The following is a 24,743-nucleotide window of genomic DNA, read 5'->3' on the forward strand; positions in this document are numbered from 1 at the left end:
AGCATATTACATTAGTATATTATGCTTTGATTGGTTGAACAGCCGACTGGCCACTTAGCATATTAGGCTTTTATTATATAGGATTACAAATAAAGACTTTTAATTGCCATAATGAAGCAATATGTTTGTGCTTCATAGTCCTCAGGGTGCTAGGAAATTCAAGTGTTCTAAGCCACATCCTAAAAAAACAGCCACAAGTCTTCAAGAATCTCTGGGTAGCCGGTGACAGGAGCTTTTATCCAGAAGTACTAGTATGCATAATGTTCCTTAAGTTGTATGTAAAATTGCCGTTTTTCTGCAAGTTGCCTCTCCTGTTTGCTGCTTTACAGGGTAACTACTACTGTTAGAAAACTGGTTCATATTCCTATAGATTTTATTCTATGCACAAAGAAATATAAAAACCTAGTATTGGTATACACAAATTGTTTTACATCTTTAGTTTTTCTAGGAAAACAGATTGCACTTTTATCCTATTTTTAAGGGCTCCATGATCATTCTCCCCTCCTCCAATTAATAGGAACCACTGTTGAAGGGAGTTAGAACAAGTTTTTCTTACCTTCAACCAGTTTAATATATAGGTAACAGCCATAGCCAGTTTGGATTAGAGCACAGAGCATCAGCCCATGGACTAAAGAGTCACACGTTCGATTCCAGTTAAGCACACATACCTCAGTTGCAGGCTGGATCCCTGGCCCCAGTTGAGGCACATGTAGGAGGCAACCAATCAATGTCTCTCTCCCCCTCCCTTCCACTCTAAAAATCAATGGGAAAAACATCCTTGGATGAGGATTAACAAAAAACAAAAACAAGAGGCCCAGAAATACCCCATTTTTTTTTGTATGCTGCACATCTATATCCATGCAATGTTAACACATCTAATCTTTAAGCCTAACATGTACCCATATATCTGTAACAATACACCCATGCACTCCTGACAACAGGTCCCTTCTATAAAAAAACTTGCCTGATGGTTGAAACCTCCCAAACCCTTTCCCTCCCCAGCAGGGCCAGCCCTTAAGGTTATCATCTGTCTTATCCAACATTTCAGGTATTCTTCTGCCTTGTAAGGCCAATACATTTGCTGTTTCCTACACCCAACACACTGTTCCTTCCAGGTAAGGCTCCTTCCATTCAGATTTTACTTAAATTTCACCTTCTCAGGGAAGACTTCAAAGATTGGTCCATTAAATTTTTATCCCCACCCCTCCATTTACCTGTTCTCCTTCCCTGCTTTTTCACCATCAACACATATGTAACACATCTATATATGTTTAATTATGTTTACAGTCTCTTCACATGGCTCTTTTCTTCCAGACTGTGGCTAATGTTACCACTTTTTGTTGATATACTTCATAATATTCCCACAGTCAACTGATTATTAATATTCTCTTTAGGACAATGATTCCCAATCTTTTAATAACCTGGCTTAAAGAACAAAAAGCATTCAGCCAGGGACCAACAAGAAATTGCTTTGTTCTTTGAATAGGCTTTATTGGGGGAAAAAAATTTTAAGACAAACATTTTGTAGTTTTTTAATTAAGGTATCTGAGGTACTTCAATCCCATAAATCTATTATACAGATCATAATAATCTAATTTTATATCTGCTTTGGGGGAGAAAACAAAGCAGCTCATGCTCCTATACTTTAAAAAAAAATCTTTTTTATTGTTGACAGTATTACAGATGTCCATCTTCTAAACCTTTTTATAAAGATCACCTGACACATCAGATCTTTGCTAAAACACCCTCCTCTTACATTACAGTACAGTCATTTCAGTGTGTTTCCTATTAGAATGTGGACTTTTTGAAGACATGAACCTTATTACCTTTCCTTCAGCATGGTGCTTGGTACTAAATACTCTCAATATTTACAATGTGGCCAACAAAAATGGGAGAGTAAAACAAAGGTTTTTAACGACTGAATAAGAAACAAGGATTACATTTAGATAGAAGCAAAAATGTTAGGAAAAGAAAGAACTGGTTCCTAAATCAACCCAGTTATATTTTCCCTTTGTAGCACAATAAAGAGACAGTCCCATTTTCAAAGAAATTAACTTTTATTTGAAAGGAGACTACTTTTCCCCACACATATCCTCTAAGGACTCTATACTATAAATAGCCTGCTTAACCATTGTCCCACACCAAGATTTCTAACAGCAAAGCATACAATTGCTCTAAGTAATAAATAATAAGGGTTATCCTTCACTGATTAAGAGAATACTTAAACTTCAATAAGTTCAACACACACAAAAAAATCACACTGAAGCTTGTAAGTCTTAACAGATGTAGTTTAAATACAACGTTTTATAGGAGCCCACAAGCTTTCCATTTCTAAAAAAAAAAATGATGCCCCTTCCAAGGTTCTAAATTTTCGTTTTCAAAAGAAACGACCAACTGTTTTATAGCGTCAAACTTTCTACACTCAACTATTTGACTGCTCTGTGCCACCCCAGACAAACCTGACATGGCCGAACACTTTATGTGTTACCATCTTCTCCAAAAGAAAGTTAAAAAAGGAGTTTGTCACAAATGTAGATTTCTAATATAGTATCTAACAAAAAAGAAGCTTTAAAAAGATCATTTCTTTCCTCTTTTGATTAGCCAGGAGTTAATTTTCTGTAAAAGCAAAAACAAAACAACAAACCCAAAGTGTAACACTGGGGGTTTCTTTTTTTTAACTCGATGTTTTAACTACTCAAAATGACAATTAGATCTTTAAGAGTAAAATAAAAGGGGTGGAAACCACCAATGCAATTGACAAAGTGTAGACACTAAATAAACCAAAGATTTTTTGGGGGGTTCTTTTTAAGTAGGAAGGATTAGAAGCTCAGGGAAATCCAGAATTAAACAACAAAAGAGAAAAAGAAAAAGGTATCCTCAAATGTAATCATTCTCTTCATCAATAGCGTCCTGAAAGAGAGAGAAAAAAAGTTAAAATGACAATTATAGTTTGACTTGCATACAGTAACAGTCACCATACATCCTAATTTTCTAAAACCAACCATTAATTAGAAACGAAGTTCTTAATGCTACAGAAGCACAGAGGACTTACTCGGGCTGTAGGAACGAGATCTTGATCGTGATCTGTATCGGCTATAGTAAGGAGAAGGTGATCTTCTTCTATAGGAAAAAAAAGATTACTTAGCATACGCATAACCCACTGAGACAAATGAAAATAAAAATTCCCATCATTCAAAATAATAATGGACCCAAGATAGCAACTATTAAGTTCTCTGTGTGCCAATGATACCAAAACAATAAGTATATGGCACAACAAAATACTAGTAAATACAGATAATTTATATCTGTACTCAGTTTTGAAAAAATAATTCTTTCCTATTTTCTCAAGAAAGCATCATATAAAATCTTTTCAATATTTTTCTTTTTTTAAAAATATATTTTATTGATATTTTACAGAGAGGAAGGGAGAGGGATAGAGAGCTAGAAACATCGATGAGAGAGAAACATTGATCAGCTGCCTCCTGCACACCTCCCACTGGGTATGTGCCCACAACCAAGGTACATGCCCTTGACCGGAATCGAACCCGGGACCCTTCAGCCCGCAGGCCGACGCTCTATCCATTGAGTCAAACCGGTTTAGGCAATATTTTTCTTAATACATATCAAACATAAATCAAAAGTGCCAAATAATACAACTATCATCTAATTTAGAAACCACAAGTTAAATATTACCTGTATCGGTAATCGTAGTCTTCATATCTGTCATAACCACGCTCATATCCTCTTTCATAGTAAGAATCTCGACGTCTGCCACCTCCTCCGCCTCCACCACCGCCTCCGCCTCCACCACCACCGCTACTACAAAAAAATTTAAAAAATTTTTACATCAATGTGAACCATTATTTTCCAGTATCACTTAATACAAAATGGTAGTTAAGTAAAATAAAATGGAGGAAAGAGGTGAGAAAAGGAAAATAATCCTTTCATGCCAATCACCTCTATGTCTTAGTTGGCTGCCGCCCATGGTATTCTTGCCTTGGCTTCTTATTCATTACATAAATAACCAGGGAAGATTATATACAACTCTCCAAACTGTAAACTGCTCTTCTATTAATGCCCTGCCAAAATCACCAGGACCTTTTCAACAAGGTGAAATGAACTATGCTGGAAAACAATACCAAAACACTAAGAAGTGCCCAGTTAGTGTGGCTCAGTGGTTGAGCGTTGGCCCGTGAACCAAGAGGTCACTAGTTTGATTCCCAGTCAGGGTACATGCTGGGTTGCGGCTTGATCCCCAGTGGTGGGGGACATTCAGGAGGCAATCAATCAATGTTTCTCTCTCCTCCTACATCTCTCTAAAAAAGGGGAATAGTTTCTTAAGAATGTATGATATTTTTCTATTATCTAACACTTTTTCTATTTGTAGAATACCAAGAGCCAGAAATGCACTTCAATAGTTTTAATTTATCCTCCTGCTCATTCACACACACACATGCATGCATGCAGTGGACCTTTGAAGTGCACCAGCCTACTTATACACAGATTCTTCCCCCCGCCCCAATAAATACCTGCACTGTTTTCAATCAATGGTTGGGAGTCTGTGCATGCAGAGGACCAACTGCATGCACTGATCCATGCCATTTTACTTAGGGCACTTGAGCATCATGGATTTTAGTATCTATAGGGGTCCTAGAACCAATCCCTGGTAAATACTAAGGGAAAACTTAGTTTTCAGAGAGCTGAAAGTTCAATGTGAATTTTTGACTGCACAGGATTTGGTGCACCTAACCCCTTCATTGTTCAAGGGTCAACTGTATATATAAAAAATGAAATGATTCAAAGAATATATATAAATTAAATAAATTTCCATTTCAATTATAGGGAAAATTTTATCTTTTTACTAATCAAAATTTTGTAGATACATCTGGTAGCCTTCTGGCTAAAATAGTTTAGCTTAGGAAACTTGAAATCTTACTGAGTTGGTCTGCCCATGTAGATGCCTGGTGTAGGTGTGTGTGCTCTCTTGGTGATAGAATAGTCCACACGAATTCTTCTGCCATCCAGCTCCATTCCATTTGCCCTTTCCATAGCCTTTAAAGAAAAGGCACAGTCAGTCATGCATAATTCACCAAGGACAGACTATCAAAACTGTAATAAATTTACCTTTCCATTTGAAATTTCAAAAATTAAGTCTCTAACCACTTCTTTTTCAAACTCAGGGAGTATGATTTTACATATGAATCCCAGCTATACGCATGTCAATAGCATTGCGTTTTCTAATGTACACATGGACACTTAAGCAGGCCTGCGCTGAAAGACTGGGACAGCTACAGAGAAGGAACTATACAACTCAGGGAAGCTTGCATAACGCTGGGGATGCAGTGACTAATTTCAGTCTGGGCAACTCAAAGCAGAAACTGCAATTCAACTGACAAGTCTAAACTACTCAAGCATTTCCTTAAGAACATACCGCCATCTAGTGTAGTGAACCACAAATAGAAAGGAACCTCTAAACCTCTCAGTGAGTGCTCCTGTCTTATACCTGCGTTTATATTCCCTTTGACCTTCGACATTAATACCAATAAATACAATAATAATTATATCATTTTAACAAATTTGCATGAAGTTCTTTGGAACTAAGTAAAGTTGCCATTTTCATTTTATTTTGCCAAGGAATAAGCCTTGGGGAGGGGAATCAAGAGAGAGTACAAACAAGTTTCATATTTTCAAAAGTTTTAATTGTTCACACTCAACATTTACTTCAGGTCAGATATCTTGAAATTCCTAAATTTACACCTTTATCCTTTAATTGAAAACAGAAATAAGCAAAGTAGTCCCTGCCCCCACCCCCACCCCCCATTTGCAGTTTGTTATCCACAGTCAACCTCGGGACGAAAATATTAAAACGGAAAATTGCAGAAATAAACAATTCTTAAGTTTAAAAATTGTGCATGTCCCTCCCAAGATGTGAATTATCCCTGTCCAGCATATCCACATTATATAATCTACTCTACCCACCCCACCCCCATTAGGCACTTAGTGGCTGGCTATCTGGGTTGTCAAATCAACTGTCATAATATCAGTGTTTGTGTTCAAGTAACCCTTATTTTATTGACTAATGCACCAAAGCATAAGAATAGCAATGCTGGCAATTCAAATATGCCTAAGAAAAGCTTTAAAAAGTGCTTCTTTGAAGGGTCCCAGAAAGTGAAACTGGCCATTCTAATTGTAACACTTTGAAAGAGGACATGTTTATGAAACTGGGAGTCTATTAATAAACTTTTTTTTTTTAAATATATTTTATTGATTTTTTACAGGGAGGAAGGGAGAGGGATAGAGAGTTAGAAACATCGATGAGAGAGAAACATCGATCAGCTGCCTCCTGCACACTCCCTACTGGGTATGTGCCCGCAACCAAGGTACATGCCCTTGACCGGAATCGAACCTGGGACCCTTGAGTCCACAGGCCGACGCTTTATCCACTGAGCCAAACCGGCCAGGGCTATTAATAAACTTTTAATAGTAATTCAATACTATAATCATGCACATCAGAAAATGTTCAAAGTGACAATTATAAAAACAAAATTACCTCCTTTGAGTCATCTATTCTTTCAAAATAGACAAAAGCAAATCCTCGTGATCGTCCAGTTCGCTGATCATAAACCACATTGACACCACTCAATGGTCCGTATCGAGAAAATACTTCACGAAGATCTCTCTCTGTTGTATACAAACTGAGGCCAAACACTCCAAGACAAGTGTTGGGATCTGGATTTGCCTGTTGAATAAAGATGTCATTTAATTTTAAGCTCCAAATTAAAATAAATATTAAAACAGAAATACTATGCTTAGAACACCTTACCCAAAGACTATACTGTTTCACGTGACTTGAAAATAATTTAAGAGGAAAATAAACCGATGAGTTATATCCTACAGTTCACAATAACACTCCTGCCTTCTATGGAATAAACTTCAGGTTGTAGCCTGAATAAAGCAAAAATCCCACTCTGTAGCCCAGCAATTTGCAAAATGCATAGTAAGAATTCATCCTTAGTTTAATGCCGTATTTCTAGTTTATTCAAATGTTTTACATCCCTTATAGATGTGTACTCAATATGACTTTATCTGCAATTGCTGATTGGACTCCCCACCGCGCATTTTCATTCCTTAGTAAATTCACATGGCAGTCTGCAGTATCACATGGGGGAAGCGCAGCACAGTAGTTAAGCACAGGAATATTAGTCAAGAGTTTGGTTGAAATCTGGACTCTGCCAGTTAGCCAAAAAACAAACCTCCATGTCACATATTCAAGACTTATCCATAACATGGCAACTTGCCTCACAAATGTTAAGAGTATTAAAGAATTCTGCACAGTGTTCATACTATGAGTGCTGGCTATTTCTATAGTTTTTGGTGTTTACTTGCTGTCTACCCACTAACTGCTGTAAATTTTTTAATTTCATTAATCTCAACTCAGATTATGCTTTTCATTTTAGTTCTTGGAACATGTAATTTTCCTCAAATTTCATCTCTTTTAACTACTCAAAAGTCAAGGAAAGAAAATATACTTAAATGTATATTAAGCCAAAACCGGTTTGGCTCAGTGGATAGAGCATCAGCCTGGGGACTGAAAGGTCCCAGGTTCGATTCCGGTCAGGGGCATGTACCTTGGTTGCGGGCACATCCTCAGTGGGAGGTGTGCAGGAGGCAGCTGATCGATGTTTCTCTCTCATCGATGTTTCTAGCTCTCTATCTCTCTCCCTTCCTCTCTGTGAAATATCAATAAAATATATATATAAAAAAAGAAACATCAATGAGAAACATTGATCGGCTGCCTCCTGCATGCCCCTACTGGGGAATGAACCAGTGACCTCTTGGTTCATGGGTTGATGCTCAACCACTGTGCAACACTGGCCAGGCTTGAGTACTACTTTTTAAACCATGGTCTCGCTCTCATAAGCAAGATATTATGCTATGACTAAACACATATTAAAGACAAAATAAGTTCATTAACTTTTATAAACCACATACCCTGCTGCCTGTATGTCTTCTCCGGTTAGACATTGGAGAATGACTTCGGCTCCTTCGACGCCGGTATTCTGGTGTATATGACCTACTTCGAGATCGTCTCCTATGAGAATGAGAATGGGATCTGGATCGGCTGTAACGTCTATGAGAATGCCTCCTTGACCTCGACCTTGGAGAAAAGTAAATGCAGGTAATACTGAAATAAATGGCTAATGCCAAAGACCTATACATATATCCCTGTTTATTCTCAGCTCCTTTCTGATGAAATGGTAGTCTTCCACTTGTTCTCTTAATCATTACAATCTCTTCCTTGTTCTCAGTCTATCCTTTCTCCATTCACTCTTTTCACCTTACCTTACAAGCATGTTAAGGTTCTGCTTTCTTTTAAAAACAAAACAAACAAAAAACAACAAAGAGCCCAACTACCACTAGGAAGAAAATTCTACAATATTCAACACAGATGATATATGAGGACATTATGCTAAATGAAACAAGTCACTCATAAGAAAACAAATACTGTATAACTCCCATTTATATGAAGCATTTGGTAGTCAAAATCATGAAGACAGAAAGAAAGATGGTCATTGCCAGGGGATAGGAGAATGGGGACTCATGGTTTAATGGGTATAGTTTCCATTTTACAACAGATAAAAAGTTATGGGGATGGCCCTAACCGGTTTGGCTCGGTGGATAGAGCGTCGGCCTGGGGACTCAAGGGTCCCAGGTTCAATTCTGGTCAAGGGCATGTACCATGGTTGCGGGCACATACCCAGTAGGGAGTGTGCAGGAGGCAGCTGACAGATGTTTCTCTCTCATCGATGTTTCTAACTCTCTATCCCTCTCCCTTCCTCTCTGTAAAAAATCAATAAAATATATTAAAAAAAAAAAGTTATGGGGATGGATGGTGGTGATAGTTGCACAACAATGTGAATATATATAACATCACTGAGCTGTACATTTATTTATTTATTTATTTATTTTAAAAATATATTTTATTGATTTTTTACAGAGAGGAAGGGAGAGGGATAGAGAGTTAGAAACATCGATCAGCCGCCTCCTGCACACCCACCACTGGGGATGTGCCCGCAACCAAGGTACATGCCCTTGACCGGAATCGAACCCGGGACCCTTCAATCCGCAGGCTGACGCTCCATCCACTGAGCCAAACCGGTTTCGGCTGAGCTGTCCATTTTTTAAAAAATATATTTTTATTGATTTCAGAGAGGAAGGAAGAGGGAGAGAGAAAAACATCAATGATGAGAGAGAATCATTGATCGGTGGCCTCCTACACACCCCCTACTGGTGATGGAGCCAGCAACCCGGGCATGTGCCCTTGACTGGAATGGAACCCAGGACCCTCCAGTCCGCAGGCTGACGCTCTTTCCACTGAGCCAAACCAACTAGGGCACTGAGCGGTACATTTTTAAATGGTTATGATTATGTGTATTTTACCTCAAAAGAGACAAAACAAACCACTACCACCATAATAAAATCCTTTTGTTGAATCACTTATCACCTCTTCAATATAGTACTATATTCCTCCTTTACTGTTAAGTATCATTTCCTTTCGCCGCTGCAATCTAGCATCTACTAAATTAACCTAAAGGCCCTTCTAATCTAATAGTCATCATTTCTTCAAGCTTTCAAGAGCTTCTCACCCATCTTTCCATTGCTGATAACCTAGTATGTTTCCTACTTCTGATTATTTCCAGTTGTTCGCACAGTCCGCTTACTTTGCCTATTAATGCAACAATTTCTTATTTACAATTCATATGACCCATCCTTAACTAAATACCCAGTCCAGTGGTGAAGACAGTATTACAAAAAAACTTCTATAAGGCACTCAATAAACATTATAAATTCTAAGGGCCGAAAGTTTAAAAAGAGAGCACGTGGGTGTAGGGAATAAAACTAAAGAGGGAAGATTGAATAAAGAAGGCTAGCAATAAAGCTAGGACACTTAACAGACTTTACTAGCTAGACAGGGGAAAAGTGTCCTTCCTAGGAATAGCAAGAGCAAAGTTTCTTTGACAAGAAGACATGGAGATGAGGGAGAAACCAAGATGGCGGCATAGGTAAGCACCTAAACTGCTGCCTCGCACAACAATTTCAAAACTACAACTAAAAGACAGAACGGACACCATCCAGAACCACAGGAAAGCTAGCGGAGTGAAAATTCTACAACTAGAAGGAAAAGAGAAAAGCTCACAGAGAATTGGAGGTACGGCAAAGGGTCTTTGTGCGCGCAGAGAGGAAGGGCGGCTGAGAGCCTGACTGACTTTCTCAGGCAGAAGGGGGAAGGAAGCCCCCGACCGCACTGAACCCCAGTTCTGACTGCACTGAACCCCAGTTCTGGGCGAGCCCCTGGGGACCCACGCTCTTACGGGGGGAGTCTGGACTCTCGGGCGGAGACTTGGGAGCCGGGGAAGGCAGAGGTCTGAAGGCGCGCGCGTGCCAGTGCCACAAAGGCTGCGGAGGTTGCCACAGGCTTTCCCTAGTGGAAGGGAGTCGGAGGCTCCTGACTGCACTGAACCCCGGTTCCAGGCGAGCCCCTGGGGACCCATGCTCTTGTGGGGGGAGTCTGGACTCTCGGGTGGAGACTCGGGAGCCGGGGAAAGCAGAGGTCTGAAGGCGCGCGCGTGCCAGCGCGCACAAAGGCTGCGGAGGCTCCTGACTGCACTGGGCCCCAGTTCTGACTGCACTGAACCCCGGTTTCAGGCGAGCCCCTGGGGACCCACGCTCTTGTGGGGGGAGTCTGGACTCTCGGGTGGAGACTCGGGAGCCGGGGAAAGCAGAGGTCTGAAGGCGCGCGCGTGCCAGCGCGCACAAAGGCTGCGGAGGCTCCTGACTGCACTGGGCCCCAGTTCTGACTGCACTGAACCCCGGTTTCAGGCGAGCCCCTGGGGACCCACGCTCTTGTGGGGGGAGTCTGGAATCTCGGGCGGAGACTCGGGAGCCAGGAAGAACAGAGGTCTGAAGGCGCACGCACGCCAGTGCGCACAAAGGCTGCGGAGGTTGCCACAGGCTTTCCCTAGTGGAAGGGAGTCAGAGGCTCCTGACTGCACTGAGCCCCAGTTCTGACTGCACTGAACCCCAGTTCCAGGCGAGCCCCTGGGGACCCACGCTCTTGTGGGGGGAGTCTGGACTCTCAGGCGGAGACTCGGGAGCCAGGAAGAACAGAGGTCTGAAGGCGTGCGCATGCGTGCAAGGGCAAGGCTGACAGGAAGCCAAGACTGTCTGCTCCGCCCTGAGACTCCACCCCATCCAAGCTGAGCACAGAGGCTATTGCAATTTGGCAAGTCTAATCCTATAAGGCTGTCTCCAGCACTGAACTTCTCCCAGCATAGACACAGCTGATCCTTACAGCCAACTGGCCTGGAGGTCAATTCCTCCCAGTGATACCAACAACAATCAAGACTTAATTACAACAAGGCTGTACACACAGTCCACAAAGGGGTGCACCAAGAGTGTCCACCTCAGGTTAACTGGGGAGGCCGACCCACTGGGCCATATAGGAAACCTAGCATACAAATCTACCCTACCAACTCAGGGAAGCAGTGAAAATGCGGCGTCAAAGAATCAGATCACAAACGAATGAAATGGAGCAAAACAAACGAATGGATATAGAATTCAAAACCACGGTTATAAGGCTTTTTAAGAATATCCTAGAAAAGGCCGATAAATATAACGAGACCCTCGAAGATATGAAAAAGGACCAACTAGAAATTAAGCATACACTGACTGAAATAAAAAATATTATACAGAGACCCCAAAACAGACTAGAGGAACACAAGAATCAAGTCAAAGAATTGAAATACAAAGAAGCAAAAAACACTCAACCGAAAAAGCAAAAAGCAAAAAAAAAAATCCAAAAAGTTGAAGATAGTGTAAGAAGACTCTGGGACAACTTCAAGCATACCAACATCAGAATTATGGGGGTGCCAGAAGAAGAGAGAGAGCAAGATACTGAAAACCTATATAATAATGACCGAAAACTTCCCCCACCTGGTGAAAGAAATAGACTTACAAGTCCAGGAAGCGCACAGAACCCCAAACAAAAGGAATCCAAAGAGGACCACACCAAGACACATCATAATTAAAATGCCAAGAGCAAAAGACAAAGAGAGAATATTAAAAGCAGCAAGAGAAAAACAGTTAGTTACCTACAAGGGAGCACCCATACGACTGTCAGCTGATTTCTCAACAGAAACTATGCAGGCCAGAAGGGAGTGGCAAGAAATTTTCAATGTGATGAATAGCAAGAACCTACAACCAAGATTACTCTACCCAGCAAAGCTATCATTCAGAATTGAAGGGCAGATAAAGAGCTTCACAGATAAGAAAAAGCTAAAGGAGTTCATCACCACCAAACCAGTATTATATGAAATGCTGAAAGGTATTCTTAAAGAAGAGGAAGAAGAGAAAAGTAAAGATAAAAATTATGAACAACAAATACATATCTATCAACAAGTGAACCTAAAAATCAAGTGAATTAAAAACCTGAGGAACAGAATAATCTGTGAATATAATAGAATCAGGGGCATAGAAAGGGAGTGGACTGATAATTCTCAGGGGGAAAGGGGTATGGGGGAGGTCAGGAAGAGACTGGACAAAAATCATACACCTATGGATGAGGACAGTGGGGGGGAGGTAAGGGCAGAAGGTGGGGTGGGAACCGGGTGGAGGGGAGCTATGGGGGGGAAAAAGGAGAAACAATTGTAATAATCTGAATAAAGATTTATTAAAATAAATTTAAAAAAAAAAAAGACGTGGAGATGTGATCAGAGAACTGCAAAAACAGTACAATCAGCAAGGAAGTGAGATACAAAGGAAATAAAGAGAGTGAAGATTAGAAAAGAATTGACACCACAGTGCATAAAAGCCTAAATATCAAGCTGAAAGTACAGATTTATTGAAAGGGGCAAACGAAGTCTTCTGAGTTGGAACAAAAGTAATAAAATGAGCAGCCTACTATCTAAAAAAGAAATGAATCATTTGGGGAGTGGGATGGTTATGTATGAAGAACACTTGTGTTTGTGTAAGAATACCAAAAAGGATATTTCCCATTTTCCTTAGCAACAATTTAAAAAATTTTAATAAGAAAACTTGGCACTTCAAATATCAATTGTTATTTTTAAATAGTAATGAAAAGTAACATTAATTTCAGGAGTGACCCCCCTTTCTCTAATCTAATCAAATAATGAAAAATTAAGGACAAGAGAATAAAAAGTTTCTATGTTATTTAATGGTTAGGGGCTATAAACAAGCAGGGAAGTGAATCAAGTGATGAGAGAATATCTGAGGAAGAGAATTCTAGGCTGATGTCAGCAAATGCAAAGATCCTTAAATAAAAACATGTTCATTTCTGTTTCTATACTCAAATTCTATCCAGTGCTCTTCTGCACACGTGGATTTAATTAGTGGTTAGTACATCAAGCACTGATCTGGATACAATAGAGAAAAAAAACATAGCTGTGGACCTCAATGGAAGTATAAGCCTTTAAAAGATTCTTCGTCTCATGCCCCCTTGCAAGCAGATTCTATTCAAAATCATAAATTCTAACCAAGAAATTATGATTTAGCAAACTAATTGCCCAGGCTGTTTTCCCTAGGCTGTATCTGATACAGTGAACCCTTTGCAGTGGTTACTAGAGAGTTTTGTTGAGGAGGTAGTGATAGGGACTCTTAATCACCCAGGGACTCCCCCCTGCCCCCCCTCAGCTCCCTGACACTACATCTGACCAGAATTCCACCCTGGACCTAAGTCAGAATCTTCAGGTAGGAATGTAGATGGAATGTGAATCTTGAAAAAGCTTCTCAAATCATTTTGATAACCAGCACAACATACTTACATCAACTTTCTCTGCACTAAATTACATGCCAAGAAAATTACTTTTTGTTGTGCAAATATAATTGAAAATAAAAAACTAATCCTCAAATGTCAAGCACATTTAAATCAACTGACATTTGTTGTAATAGCTAGCTAGCATCTGATAGAGTTTAGAGATAATTCTACCTTATCTAAGTCTATATCTAGAATGTATTATTCATTTCTAAACTCCATTTCTAAACAGTTTGAAAAGACTACTTCATGATTTTGAATCTTTGATAAAATTTCTATATAAAATGAGGTAAAAATAAGGGATTTTAGAAAAAGCAAACACTACTTTGCCCTGAAAAACCCAAGGAAAGCATTTTAAGTATTATAATCCACACATACCTGGATTTTGATCTTGATCGAGAATGGGATTCAGAATGTTTGGAAACCCTTGATGGACTACGAGATCCTGACCTGCTCTCCGATTTTACACGAGCAGGAGTTCCCGTTGGAGATTTTGACTGAGAGCGAGACTCCTAACAAAGAAGACAGTATTACAAATGGCACTGGTCACGTAGATGCCTAACACCTAACATTTAAAGTACCGTAATTATTTATATTGATTGCTCCTGAAAAACAAATGGTTAGGCAACACCCTCCAGAAAAAATTTCAGCTCATTAATAACCCATTGTTAATACTGCTAACTGTCCTCAATAATTCCCTACTTGAACCAGATCACCAATTCTCTATTAACTAAGTAATCATGCAAATTCATCTACAACTTGATCATACAGACACTGGAACATAAACCATACATTTACTTAACCTAGGACCCATTCATTCTTCCAGATTCTTTTAATTCTACTTCACTCTTGCTTTCTACTTCTCTTCATTCTTCATTGAGTTTTTCATTTTTCATACTTCGTGTATTCTTCCCCAATTCAAACAATTCAAAATAGCCTTAAAAAATATTCAAGTGCTTCTATCTGACCAATCTTCTGTTCAATTTTTTCCCCCATTCAATTTTAATTTTCTGATCTTTAACACTTTTCATTAGCCTTCTTTTATCTTGATTTATCTTCCACATTCTTGGAAAAAACTCTTCAATTTCTTCACGAACATTAACCTTAATGGAAAAAGAACATTTAGTATATTTAAGCACGTGGGGATTATAAAACTCTGCTGGAGTTCAGAATGTTATCTACCAAATGGAAAAGCCAGCAGGTAAAGTGCAAATAACTAGTTTATTTAAAAAACAATTTTATAATCTTTAAAATTGCTCAAAAGTCTAGTTTCTAAAAATTAAAGAATTTACTGAATTTTTCTAAATGTTTTTACCATACTCTTCACCCTCCTCCCCTTTCATGTTTCATCCTAGTTACTAAAATGTGAACAATTTTAATATGAATACTTAATTTGAGCATAAATCTAACATGAACTATAATCCCCCACCTACATTTTTACATTTCCACTAATTTATAACCTGAAGATTCTTAGTGATCTTAAAATAAGCTTTCACTAAGCCATGCAAAGCATCCTACCCTGAAATATTTGCACATACCTATCTAAACTCAAACACTGCAGGACACACGCTAAGGTTCAAACGAGTAGAAAAAAATAGTACAATTACTAACACCTCCCCATCTTGTTTGACCACTATCTTTGCTTACTCCGACTTAACCAGGAAGATAAGTTCTGACAAGCATTCTGAAAAAAGGGGAAAAGCAAGCATGAAATTCTTAACCCCCCTGGCTTGTAAATTCCTAATATATGTATTTTTGCACCTGTGGCATTTTAAAATTCTACATTATTCATTAAGTACCATATAGCACAAGAATTCATTACAAAATTAGTAACATGGTCTTTAGTTTTTATCCCACCTCTTTTTGTTCATAGTTTTTATGCAGTTATGCATTATTTATACTCCCCCTTCAAGTGACTATATCCTATACCAGAAAACTGGCTTCTGAAAAGTTGAAATTAAAAACAACTTTCCAAATCAAACAATTTCAAACAAAGACTTCCTACCATGCAACCTGCTTACAACTTTTCCTTTACATTTAACTTAATGTCAAAAACTGTACTAATGCTGCTAAGCATATTTATTTTTTTAGATAAAAACAAAACTGAATATACTTAGCCATCTACACAATATCTCACATACTCTCTAAATTTCTGGACAGAAGCCTGGAGCAGGAACAGCAATTCAGGCCTTTTGATTCACTGAAATTGTAAAAGCAGCATATTCAGTACTTAAAAAAAAGGGGACAAATAATTTGCTTGTAATTGCAGTCTCACAGACTGATTCACTAACTACGCTGATTTAAGAATATCTTCCCCTCTCTCTTTTTGCTTTCCTGTCTATAAAACAAATCCTCTGATATAACATTCATTTATACTACTATAGAATGGTAGTAGATGGAACAGTGCCTAGAACATCAGCACAGCCCTTGTTATAATACATATCAGAAGGCTTTGTGCTCGGTGACACTGTAAAACTTTTCATTTTACTAGGATAGAAATAAAAATCCCATATATTAAAACACCAAATTTATTCTTAAATGTTTATGTGAAGCTTTCTAGTACAGGATAAAAATGTTATGGCACAAATATATGTATATATTTCATTTTCAAACGTTATTTCATTAGCATGACTAACAGTTGAAAATTATTCAGTAGTATTGAAAATTACCACTTCTTAGAAACTAATGTAAATAAGGTAATCAGTAACATCTTAGATTTTAAATCCCAGTTCTGGCACAGCTACTCATTGGGAAAAATGCAATTTTCCTTTTATTTGTTAACAAAGTATTAAGATAGGACAGGATCTTTTCAAAAGACATTAGCATATTTTTAAAGAAGACTTGCTTTTTATTATCCAGTGTTACAAATATCTAACTTCCTTTGTTGCCTATCCTTCAATTTTGTTTTATCAGGGAACCTAAATCAGCATAAATTTTTTCATAGAATCATTCAAGGTTAAGAAACAGTCCTCTTAACTCGTTAACTCCTTGTTTTAAGGCTGTCACTATTGTTTTACCCTCCCAAAACAATGTATAAACTTGAGACTTTAAAAAGATAAATCAATAATCGTCAGTACACTTAACCTAAGAAATAAACTTTAAAGAAAAAAACAAAACAAAAATGTAAACTATAGAGAAAAAAATAAAATATACCTTTAATTCTTCAGAATTATTTTTATTATAATACTAAAAAAGGCCTGTCATAAGAACTAGTTAAGTCTTCACACACAGAAAAATGGTCATATTAATATTTACCATTTTTAAGCAACTTATTTCTCCAAAGCTAGTGCCAAACAAATGCCATTTTCACTGAACTGTACATTAGAAACCAGGCTACAATGAGCCCTTTACGGACAAATGCTACATTTCCTTTTCTACCTTTGACTTGCAACCACATCATATCACAAATTTTAATATAAATCTTAAATAGGCTTCCATTCTATCATAACCACTACAAATCAAAAACCAAGCAAAAAGTTCTCATTGCACAACCTGCTCAAATAACGTGTTTGTTCTTTTAACTTGTTTACTATCAAGGTACCTCTGCTAATAGCTAGACATAGCCACCGCCTCCACCCAAAAGGAAGAAGCTAAACATAAATATTAAGAAAGTTATGAGTATTCAATAAAGCCATCTAGGAGCCATCTTTCTTTTCTGTGTTAAATACAGTTGTATTTTACATATTGAAAATAACTGCAACAACCACATACTATTATTTTAATCAGGAAAATGGGTTATTCAATATATGCACACATTGTTGCAGAACACAATTTCCACAGCAAGCAGTAACTGCAGTGCTTTTTAATATAGTATATTATAGGTGAAAAAATCCCACCAATATATGCTTAATACTTAAACACAGAAACCAATATAAATGCTACACTGTAACCCATACTACTGTTATGGCAAGGCAAACTCTATGCCAAGTAATAGTGCCAAGTTTACACAATTCAAATCTATATGACTAGAACGTAAGCTTTTAAAATAAATTTTCTCAAAATATATTTTCCCACTGTTTTATGAAATTGGGTATCTATTTCCTTAGAAATACACTAGTGCATTTAGGTAAATTGTATGTCCAAGGGGAGGGGGTGCTTAAATTACCCAAATAACTTATATAGTACTGTACTAAGAACCTCACTCTTTAGGACATATGGAAACCTGTGTTCACTCAATTCTTTATTTCAGTCTACAGAAATAGCAGTTCCGTCTCCTTTCTCTTGAAGATGATAGGCTGCTTCTTTTACAGACTCCTAGGCTTATAAAAGCCCCTAGCAACTATTAGAGCAATTCCTTAAATTAAAAATAAATAAATAAATAAATAAAATAAAAAACCCTAAATGCTCTTAACATTAGCTATTTTTAAATGATTTCCCGTTCTTTAAGATCATACCTATATGATGTATTCTGAGTGAGGTTAAAGTGGTCTTTGTATCTGCAAAGGCTCACAGATATTTTATTTTATTTATTTATTTATTTTTATTTTTTTTATATTTTTTTATTGATTGTTTACAGAGAGGAAGGGCGAGGGATAGACAGTTAGAAACATCGATGAGAGAGAAACATCAATCAGCTGCCTCCTGCACACCCCCTACTGGGGATGTGCCTGCAACCAAGGTACATGCCCTTGACCGGAATCGAACCTGGGACCCTTCAGTCCACAGGCTGACGCTCTATCCACTGAGCCAAACCGGTTAGGGCAGCTCACAGATATTTTAAATGTGGCTCATAAGCCTGCCAGCTTATATGCCATGATCAATTAAATCCAAAAAGCTAGTGTATTAACTGACAATTTCTAAGGTACAGAAAACAACTTTATAAGAACTACAAAGGTTTAGGTATAATAAAGCCAGTAAACAGCAACTAAAAGCAAGCTACTAAAATAAGAACCTGTCATAGAACTCTACTTATGTTCTCATCTTCTAATGTCACGAAGTACTTATGAATCTTGAATAAGACTACAGGGCCTTAGATTCAAGGAAAAATTAACTTTTCCTTCTACTTCAGATGAGTCAGGTCTAGTCACATCTTTCATGAAAATTATGAGACAATAAGGACTATACACAATTATACATGGCAGTAACTTAGAGGAGGGGAAACCACATTTCCGTTCAGTATTCCCCTCAACTTTCTTTCACAGGGTTTATTGATTCGTTTTCCCATCTGATCTTTGCCATTTTCTCACCTCCACTTGTCTTGCTAAATCTGTTATGACATAGGATTATCAGTATTAATTCAGCATGTAAATATATACTTTTTACAAAGGTTCCAGGGTTGGTTAGTTATTTGATACCTAAGCACCCACTGATATTACAAAGGGTTTTCACACCGTCTGGCAAGTTCTATGAAACTATTATGCTGATTATTCATGGCTATTTCACACTTGTTATATCTTAGGTAAATAACTAGTTCATTTACAAAATCAAGTCCATAAAGTTTATTTGTATTTTTAATGGAGCTCATTCCTAAATATTTAAATCTCTTAATATTAGTTCTGGTCCCAAAACCGTTATTCTCTTTAGAAATGATACAAATATTAAGAAGCATCTATGACAAATCTGTAAAATTAGTTATGCTCTGTGGCTACAATTAGTTGCATTGCTCCTTTTAAAAATCTTACCTTCTACTTGTATTGAGCAAATTAGTACCCTTAAGTGAAAGAAATCTCAAATATAAAAATGTGAGCATTAAAATTGGATGACCCCTGACAGGTAGCTCAGTTGGTTCGAGTGCTGTCCCAATAGGTTCAATCCCCAGTCAGGGCACATACAAGAATCAACCAATATATGCATAAATAAGTGGAACAACAAATTGATGTCTCTGTTTTTCTCCACCCCCTTTCCCCTCTCTCAAATCAATTAATAAAAAAAAATGGATAATGATAGTACTTAATTTTAGGAAGAAAACCCAAGACAAAGAAGACTGTCTGAGTTTAATACAACCCCTACTATAAGAAAGGAAGCTTTATCCTTTTCTAATAGGTTGATGTGATGAGAGAGGAAATTAAATTTCTGAGAAAGCTGAACTGAAAGCTAAAGTGCTGACATTTTATATGTAAAATAGGAATTCAATTTTATTTACATTATTTTAAACCCTCATTATTTTAAAACTTCATCAACAGAAAAGTAAAACACTGAGTTTAAGTTTTTTATTGTTGTTTTTTTAAAAAGGAGCCAGTCACCAAGCTGGATTTTGAATGGCGTAGTTATTGCCCCTATTATTACAAATCAGGTTTCAGAGAAGAAATAAATCTTCCCCTATTTTCTGCTGTTCAACAAAATATCAACAAATTTTAATTCCAAATTGCTACAGATGAATTTGTGTTTTGCTCTTCATTTGTCAATCACGTGTGTGTGTGTGTGTGTGTGTGTGTGTGTGTGTGTGTGTACATAACCCTATATATATAACCCTAGGAGTCTCTTAAGAAAATAGGAGTAAGCTCTAAAAAGGGGGCAGGGAAAAGTATTATTTTTCCTCCTTAAAGCATAGACAATTGTGGAATTATAAGATGGACTTCCACACAATAATCATTAACCTCTATTAAAAAAACATTGGGGCCATTGTATTAGAATATAATTGGGCTCAATATTTTTCTAAGTTTCATTAAAAAAATCTAGGGGAAGAGAGGAATAAAATAAGTGAAATAAGAAAAGCTTAATTTCCATTCTCCTTAATTTCTCTAAAGGACACTAAGACTTTTTTGAGATGTAAATCCCAATTTTAGTTGAAGCTGTGTGAAACACACAACTCATTCTTTTTATGATCCACCCACAAAGTCATAGCTCAAGTGCCAACTCCCAGCTCCAAAAGACATTTTCACTTAAAATACTTCTGTTAACATGATATACATGTCCCAAGCAAATTGTTTTAAAGAACCTATTTTAAGAGCACCACTATTCTCTTGGAGTCCTTAAAAATGTCTCATTCTTAACATTCCACTGATGTCCTGTTTAGACCAAATTTTTCATAATCTCCTTCCTAAAATATATATTTTTTATTGATTTCAGAGAGGAAAGGAGGGGACGGGGGGGAGGAAGGGGGGAAGAGAGAGAGAGAGAGGAGAGAGAGAGAGGAGGGAGGGAGGGAGGGAGGGAGGGAGGGAGGGAGGGAGGGAGGGAGAGAGAGAAACATCCATGATGAGAGAGAGTCATTGATGGGCTGCCTCCTTTGACTGCTTCCTTCCAGCGCCCTGACTGGGATTGAACCATGACCTCCTGGTTCATAGGTCCATGCTCAACCACTGAGCCATTCCAGCCAGGCCTAAAATATTTAAACTGTGCCCTGCTGCTCTTCCTGTACCAGTCTCTTTGTTCTTTGCTAAAATCCCTTTCATTATGCTACTCCCAGAATTAATAATCCATAGATGGCTCCTCACTGCATATTGGATTAAATCCAAATTTATAAATTTAGAATTCAAAGCCCTCCATTATCTGACTGCCTATTTAGTCAATCTACCATCTCTCACTATTCCAGCAATCTACTCACTCACTGTCACATCTATACAATCAATATTCATTTCCCTTACCAAAAGATCCAAGGTGAGTAAGTTCCACATAGTAGGTAGAGCTTTCCCTTTCCAGTAGCCACAGAACGGCTCGGCACCATTTTCTGAATTCCTTAGTTATTCTATCACACAGCACTTGCTTAAGTACTTTACCCAGATTTGAGCTGTCAAGTCATCCCAAATAAGACTTCCAAGTTTTTCCCCTGAAAAACATCTGGCCTTTATAGTAAAAAGGCAGCAGCAGATTCTCAATAGTTTTTCACCTCAGGCAGAAGGGAATTTTGGTTAGCTAAGTCTTACGGTTACTTATAACTAAATTGAGTCAATTATATTTTCTTTCCTAAAGTTCTTTTACTCCAGTACTTTAAAATGGAAGAGACATTAATCCATAATGGAAAATTAAGCTTCTGTAACTTTAGCAAAATCCACTAATGTCTCAGAGGCACTGAAGTACATGCACTCTTTTTTTAAAAAAAGTAAACAATACAGTGTTGTATGAGCAAACAACTGGGACTTGTGTATCTCAGATTCCTGGCTGCATGGTCTTCTGGGCCTCAGTATTTTATTTAAAAAATGTATTTTTATTGAATTTCAGAGAGAAGGGAAGAGGAAGATAGAAACATCAATGATGAGAATCATTGAAAGGTTGCCTCCTGCACGCCCTCCTACTGGGGATCGAGCCTGAAACCCCCGCATGTGCCTAGACCTGGAACGGAATGGGGGACTCCTGGTTCACAGCAATGGTCAACCACTGAGCAACACTGGCCGGACTGGGCCTCATTTTTTAATATCTAAAATGGTCAGAGTACTGCAGCCTTTAAAAAAATTAGTGTGAGAAGTAAATGACAAAGTATGTCAACATTTTTGGGGGAGTGGGTATAGATTCTAAAATTCTATCAAAGTACAAACCCTTAGTATTAGCCCTGTTTTTTAAGATGTATTCTGAACTCTCTAATTTTAAATATCTTTTCAGTAAGTTGGGGTAAATATGTGCTGTTTATTCTATAGATTATTCTGTAAAGCAAATGAAATCTGAATAGTGACTTGTCAGTTTTCTCTAACTTATTTTAGTAAAAAAGTTTGAAATATAACAATTACTTAAACATCTTGAAATCCTTTTTTGAGCCTTTGTAAATTTAGATACAAAGACAAGAAAACAATTGTATTCTATAAAAACTGCTGGTTGTGGTTAGCAGATAATCACTGTACTTTAAAAACCAAAAGCACTAGTGAATTGCTTTTAAGAAAATGTAAATCCTCAGAAAAGCTTCTGGCATTCTTCTAATTCCGTAACCAATTACAAATAAAACAATGACCTCAAACTACATTAAAAAAAAAAAAAAAAAGTAACACATGAGCATGGATGTATTCAATCTGAGTTCACTCACACTGAAATACTTGGGTACCATGAAAAAATATTTCCTATGACCACAAACACCATACAAGGGTAAAAACCCTTTTTCTATTACAACAAATTAATGCCTACATACATTTTAGATTAAAATTGGGTGGGAATCTTACACATATTAGGTGGGTAAGGTGACAAGTATGTTAAACTAAGAGCTTAAGGGAAACAAGATCCCAAATAGCAAGTCCTCTTCCCCACAAACCAAATCAAAACAAACATTAACAAAAAGAATTCTTTTTGTACTAAATAATCGAAGAAAAGATTAATGGATAGCAGAATTCCTTCCAATTAACTACCTAATAGCTTACAACTACCACCAAATGACTTTTAAAAATTTTCTGGGACAAGCCAATACCCCATCCTAAAAAGTGAGCAATTTACTCATTTATACCTATCCTCCAGATCATATTTTTAAAAAATCCAATCTCATAGGAATTAAAAAGTCTTTTTGTTTATAATCTATTTAAATCTCTTTCCTCATAAACAACAAAAGCCTGATGTAACTGTCTGGTTCCAGGTGTTGCTATTATGAGCTTCTAAAAGACAAACTTCATTCCGGCCAGCACACACCTGAAGTGTTTTTATGGGTTTCCCCTAGTGACTAGAACACCAACACAACAGAGGAAACACGTTGCCTGGGGATTGTGTTTTCAGGGTTTCACACTCACTCACTCCCACCAATTTCCACCACGAGAGTAACTTCGGAAATATAACTCAAACACCGACAAACGTTCTAGTACATTTAAGCTTAGAATAACATATCTTTGTGATGTTTGCATTCATCCACCCCTGAGAAGCTTTGCGCCCTCTTTGCTGATTGACAGCAGTATAAACTGACTAGCTATTTTAAAAATACTGAGCCATGAAATCCCTTCAGTTATGTAAGATCAAGACACAAGATTCCCCCCACTTTTTTTTGTTTGTTTGTTTTACCGTAAAAACCTGTAAAAGGAGTGGTCAATTTTTAGATGAAAGGTCACAGGAAGAAAAAGCATTAGAAGTTGAGATATAATGAAGAGGGAAAAACAACCCAACATCAAGGAATCAGAAAAAATAAGGCGTTACAGCATTTCCACACTCATTTTGAAAGGCAAGGCAAGGAAAGGAAAGTAGAAGGGGCATCAAGGGGGAAAAGGGCTCCTTGCGTAGCTTTCCCCTCACAGCTCTCGTCTTAAGGACGCTTAAGGGTCGTTGCGGTCGTTGACTAACCACTTCATTGGGCTCGTCCCACCTTCAACCTCAAGGCTTTCGCCTTTATAGACGCAGCGCCGCCGGTTCCACCAGAGACGCGGCCGCTCACTGCAACAGAGAGCCAAGGAGACACAGGCCGCAGCTAGTCCCGCGCCAGCTTCTCCCGCCCGGACGGCAGCCCCGTGCACTTTCGACCCCGAGACCCTCTGCGATGCTCGGGGTCGCCAGAAAGGCCACCGCAGGAAGCACCTACCGCTGTCCGGCTGGAAGGGAACTCCCCGCCGGCTCCTCCCGCCCCACCGCCACGGGGACCCACACCTCGGGGGGTGGCGAGAAGGGAGGGTGCGCTGCGTGGGCAAATCGGACTCAGGAGTCCGGGTATCAGTCAGTCTCCCAAAAAAGGGGGACAGGGCTGCCGGTGGTGTTTGGGGCAAGAGGGGAACCCAGAAGCCATCTTGGGAGGTGAGGAAGCAACCGTGACGGCTCCCGAGGCTGCTCCCCGCGGACTCCCGCAAAACTCCCCGTGACCGCGTCTCCCCGGTGAAACCCCGAGCATCGGGCCGTCGCCGAAGACGGCTCCCGCGGCTTTGTACTCACTCTGCCCTCGAAGTTGTTCTCCTCTACATCACTCATGTCGGCCAGGCGCTCCCCAGAACTAAATAAGAGACAAGTTTCGCCTTGAGGACCGAAGGCCTAACTAACCCGCTGACCGGAGCGTGGGGAGAAGGGAAGAGTCGGCAACAACGGCCGCCCCACTCCACTCCCACTCGGTCGCAGGTCCCTACAAGATGGCGCCGGCGCCGCCGGA

General features: G+C 38.5%; 1 protein-coding gene across 5 annotated transcripts; it reads right to left on the minus strand.

Annotated features, from left to right (window-relative positions):
- Positions 1-1,520: 1,520 nt before the first annotated feature.
- Positions 1,521-24,743, minus strand: TRA2A (transformer 2 alpha homolog). Of its 5 annotated transcripts, XM_080663694.1 has the most exons (10): positions 24,533-24,728; positions 23,954-24,043; positions 14,624-14,934; positions 14,210-14,343; positions 7,993-8,158; positions 6,551-6,739; positions 4,937-5,052; positions 3,694-3,819; positions 3,053-3,120; positions 1,521-2,910 (listed from the first exon to the last, which is right to left on the minus strand). In XM_080663694.1, exons 5-10 carry the CDS (start codon positions 8,023-8,025, stop codon positions 2,900-2,902), a joined length of 543 nt encoding a protein of 180 aa, XP_080519820.1. In that variant the 5' UTR covers positions 8,026-8,158; positions 14,210-14,343; positions 14,624-14,934; positions 23,954-24,043; positions 24,533-24,728; the 3' UTR covers positions 1,521-2,899. The 5 variants fall into 5 exon arrangements, with proteins under 5 accessions (XP_080519820.1, XP_080519822.1, XP_080519819.1 ...); XM_080663696.1 differs by lacking the exon at positions 23,954-24,043 and having other exon boundaries at positions 14,635-14,934; positions 24,533-24,740; XM_080663693.1 differs by lacking the exon at positions 23,954-24,043 and having other exon boundaries at positions 24,533-24,740.

This window comes from Plecotus auritus, assembly GCF_963455305.1.
Source record: "Plecotus auritus genome assembly, chromosome: 4".
NCBI lineage: Eukaryota > Metazoa > Chordata > Mammalia > Chiroptera > Vespertilionidae > Plecotus > Plecotus auritus.